The sequence below is a fragment of the Pteropus alecto genome, unplaced genomic scaffold, assembly GCF_000325575.1.
Source record: "Pteropus alecto unplaced genomic scaffold, ASM32557v1 scaffold123, whole genome shotgun sequence".
NCBI classification, from domain to species: Eukaryota; Metazoa; Chordata; class Mammalia; order Chiroptera; family Pteropodidae; genus Pteropus; species Pteropus alecto.
Genome location: NW_006433950.1, coordinates 1,927,683 through 1,931,089, shown reverse-complemented (window position 1 = coordinate 1,931,089; position 3,407 = coordinate 1,927,683). Strand labels below are relative to the sequence as shown.

Here is a 3,407-nt window from a genome sequence, read left to right as displayed (position 1 = left end):
GGGGGTTGGGGGGTGGTGCTGCCCCCTCCCCCGGCTCCTCTGTGACGTCAGAAGGGCTGGGCTCCCCTCTGCCTGAACACCGCCCTGCATCCGGGCCTCCTAGTGATCCCGGAGGAAAAGCTGGTACATCTCCAGTCCTGTAGAAGACCCCGGGGTCCCAGTGGACCACAGGGGGACTGCAGCAGGGCCGCCATGGGACGCAGCTGGCGAGGCGAGAACGAGCGCGGGCCTGTGCTCGTCCCGCCTGCTGCTTCTCGTCCGTGCACCCTGAGCAGCTCCCTTGTCCTCCGTGGCTTCTTGAGCAAGTCGCCCTGTTTCCGTGTGCTGACTGAGGTTCCCCCTGCCCGCCCCTGTCGGCTCCCTACTTGACACACAAGAGACCCGGCTTCCCAGGGAGCCAGGCCACATGGCGTGCTAGACCTGTGGCGTGTGTGTCAACCAGCCCCTCAGACCTCGGTCTCTCCCGAGGTCCCTCTGGGGACGCTGGGCCCCCATGCACTTCTTCTAATACTCCCCTCCCAAGAAGCCCGTCCTCGGGGGTGTTCTTCTGCCGGGGAGACGGCCAGGTTCCTCCCGAGTCTGACCGTGAGGGGCACAAACGCCACACCAGCACCGTGGGCCATGCAGCTTAGACGTGTTTTCTGCTCCCCGCTGTCCGAAGGCTGTTCCGAGGGGCCAGGCACGGTGTGCCGGAGGGTGGCCTCTGCTGGCCGAGAGTCTGCCTGCAGACGGGGCCCGCGGCGGCCAGGGGCGGGGCCCCTCAGAGGGCCACGGTGGGGTTCCGGGCGAACACCTTCTTAGAGTCGATCTCTCCTTCGACCATGTGCGGGTGGATGTCCACGTTCTGTCCTGCGTCCTTGCACAGCTTGAGCAAGGTCCGAACGTTATTCTCGGACAGCCTCAGGTACCTGCGCAAGACAAGGCCGAAGGGTCAGCCGCGTGCGGAAACACCGCGCCGTTGAACTTGACCGAAGGTAGCTCGGCTTTAAGCACCGTGGGACCTCCGAAACGGAGCGGACCGGGTCTTACGGAGGAGTGGGGCCCCCACGGAGTTGGAGGGGTTTTGATTGGCAAAACTTTGAGCAACATATGAACTAAGCACTGCCCCTGCCTGCCCCTTCCCCCCAAAAGCTTCACTATCTCTGACTCAGTAACTCCGCTCAGGCCCTCTATTCGTCTCAAGAAGAGAAGACGATGGAAAGGAAAGCTATATAATTTCAGGGTGCAGCCCGGGGCTATCTACAATAGAAAATAGGAAATTCCACCCGCATGGCAGGTTAAGTGAGCCGGGAACCTTCATCGCGGGGACCACTCCGCTGGCATCGAGATGGCGTTAGGGAGAAGCAGGTGCGGCATGGCCGTGACGCTGGGCCGAGGGGGAGAGAAGACCAGGGTGCAAATCGCTAGGTGACCCTCCCATGGCTGCCATGCGTGCGCCACCTGAACGATGCCCAGGTCTGGGCGAAGTCCGGGACAGTGGGAATAAAGGCAGAGCGTAGGATCAGAGGCGAGCATTTCCTATTAATAATTCTCAAACAATTAGGACGTCGATTTGAAATATGAGCCTGAGGCCCCACACTTCTGACTTATACTGAAGAGTGGAACGGATCCCATCTGCACCGTGACCCAGAGATCACCTCTGCCATCATATCCCGGGAGCTTTTTATCCCACCACCATCAACCTTGACCTTGCTCCCCGCTCTAGTACAAGGACATGGGGCCCCTACACAGGCCGCTGGCTGCTGCGTTGCTACAGATGCCGGGGAGGAGCTGCATGTTGACAGAACCTGGGCTTTCCCCACGCTGGGAACGGCCTTGCCTCTCTTTCGAGGTCTGCCCAGGGCTTGCCTGTTTTTACAGCCGACTCAGACCCCGCTCGCCAGTCCGCACACCTGGACTACCTCTCCCCGACAGCTCCGGCCACGGTCCGCCCCCTCCCACCCGGCCAGCACAGCCCTGGCGGGTCTCGCAGTGTGCGCGAGTGGGCACTCACTGGCATCCCGTGCCAGACAACTCCACCCTTTTCTTAGGTGTTTTTCTAATGGCTTAGTGGATGCCATGTCTCCGACATCCCGCCCCTTCCTGGGAGGGTAGCGGCCCTGTCCGAATCTCTTCTCCCTGACCCTGGAGCCCGGGCAGGCTGTCCGCAGGCCAGAGTGGATCAGAACCACGCTGTCAATCTGAAAGCCACAGCCAAAGTCATCCAGCCCCGGAAGTGGCAGGAACAGGAAGTCCCCTCTAGCCTGGAGGCTGCCTGTCGATCATGCGGCCAGCCAGCGGGCAGAGCATGGCTTTGCGGTGGGGCGTTGGACGCTCGGCACCCTGAGCCAGCAGCGGAGCTCACCGCGGCCAACTCTGCGAGGACGAGGAGGACAGTGGCACCCTGTGGTCCCGCCACCTCCTCTGCTACGGTCCCCGAACCTTGTCCTCCCACCTTTACAGTAAAGGGTCCAACGGGCCGGGGACAGATACTTGAACTGTGGGGTAGAGACCAAACTGTTCGGTGTGGCTGACAACCAGCGGATCCTGATAAATAAAGAATGAGTGAGAAGGGGTCCCCTCTGTCCAAGCAGTGGACACCAGGTGGCTCCACACTTCCTTCATGGTTCCTTCAAGAGTCTAAAACCCAAGCGCACAGCAGGCAGTCCCTGGGGTGGGGCCAGCGGAAAGGCTCTCGGGCGACCGCCTGTGAAAGCAGGCCGCGGGCAGCTCTCCCCTCCCTGACTGAGTGACGGCCAGGGTCTCTGTTGTGGGACACATGGAAATGCTGGAGAGGCTGTGTAAGCATCCAAGGGCCTGGCCTCAGAATGGCAGCGCCTAAAAGTCGTGTGCATCCGGGACATGGTCCACGAGCAGGTGTGGCTTCTGCCCCGGAGCGGCCCCTTGGGACTCAGAGACAGAGCCACCCTCCCTGGTCCCCGGTCTGGACCGGAGACAGCAGAGAGCAAAGCCCGTCCTCCCAGGACGCCCCGGCGGCACGCGCGCGCCTCTCACCGGCAGCTCAGCACCTCCTCCGGCTTCAGCATCCTCACGACCTCCATCTTGGCCTCGGCTCCCTTCTCCACGAGGTTCTTCAGCCTGCGATCGTAAGAGCCGTCGGGGATCTTGCCCACCCACTCCCTTAGCAGGGTCGACTTCCGTGCAGGAAAGAGAGTATCCTGCAATATGGGGTCCACCATGCTTTGTCGGTATTGTATTGACCGCTGAGTGGACTCCAGGCCAGTGCCGTCCTTGATCTCTATGTCTGAAATTGAACAGATGTCACGGGGAGCTGGATGCTGACAGAGGTTAGAGGTTAGGGTAGGCAGGAGGGGGGTGAGGCCTGAAACACCGCATGGGCTTCAAAGGATCCCCGTTCTGAGAGGCGAGGTCTCTTCAAGGCCTCCTAGGTCCTCCTCGGCATTTAT

The 3,407-nt window shown here is 61.4% G+C and overlaps 1 protein-coding gene across 1 annotated transcript in view; it reads right to left on the bottom strand.

Moving 5' to 3' along the window:
• Window positions 1-760: 760 nt before the first annotated feature.
• Window positions 761-3,407, bottom strand: part of CUNH16orf78 (chromosome unknown C16orf78 homolog) — an 11,309-nt gene continuing 8,662 nt past the window's right edge. Inside the window, exons 4-5 of the mRNA XM_006908836.1 lie at window positions 2,995-3,244; window positions 761-908 (exon numbers count right to left, since the gene is read on the bottom strand). Coding sequence (XP_006908898.1) covers window positions 761-908; window positions 2,995-3,244 — 398 coding nt within the window. The remainder of the gene's footprint in view (window positions 909-2,994; window positions 3,245-3,407) is intronic.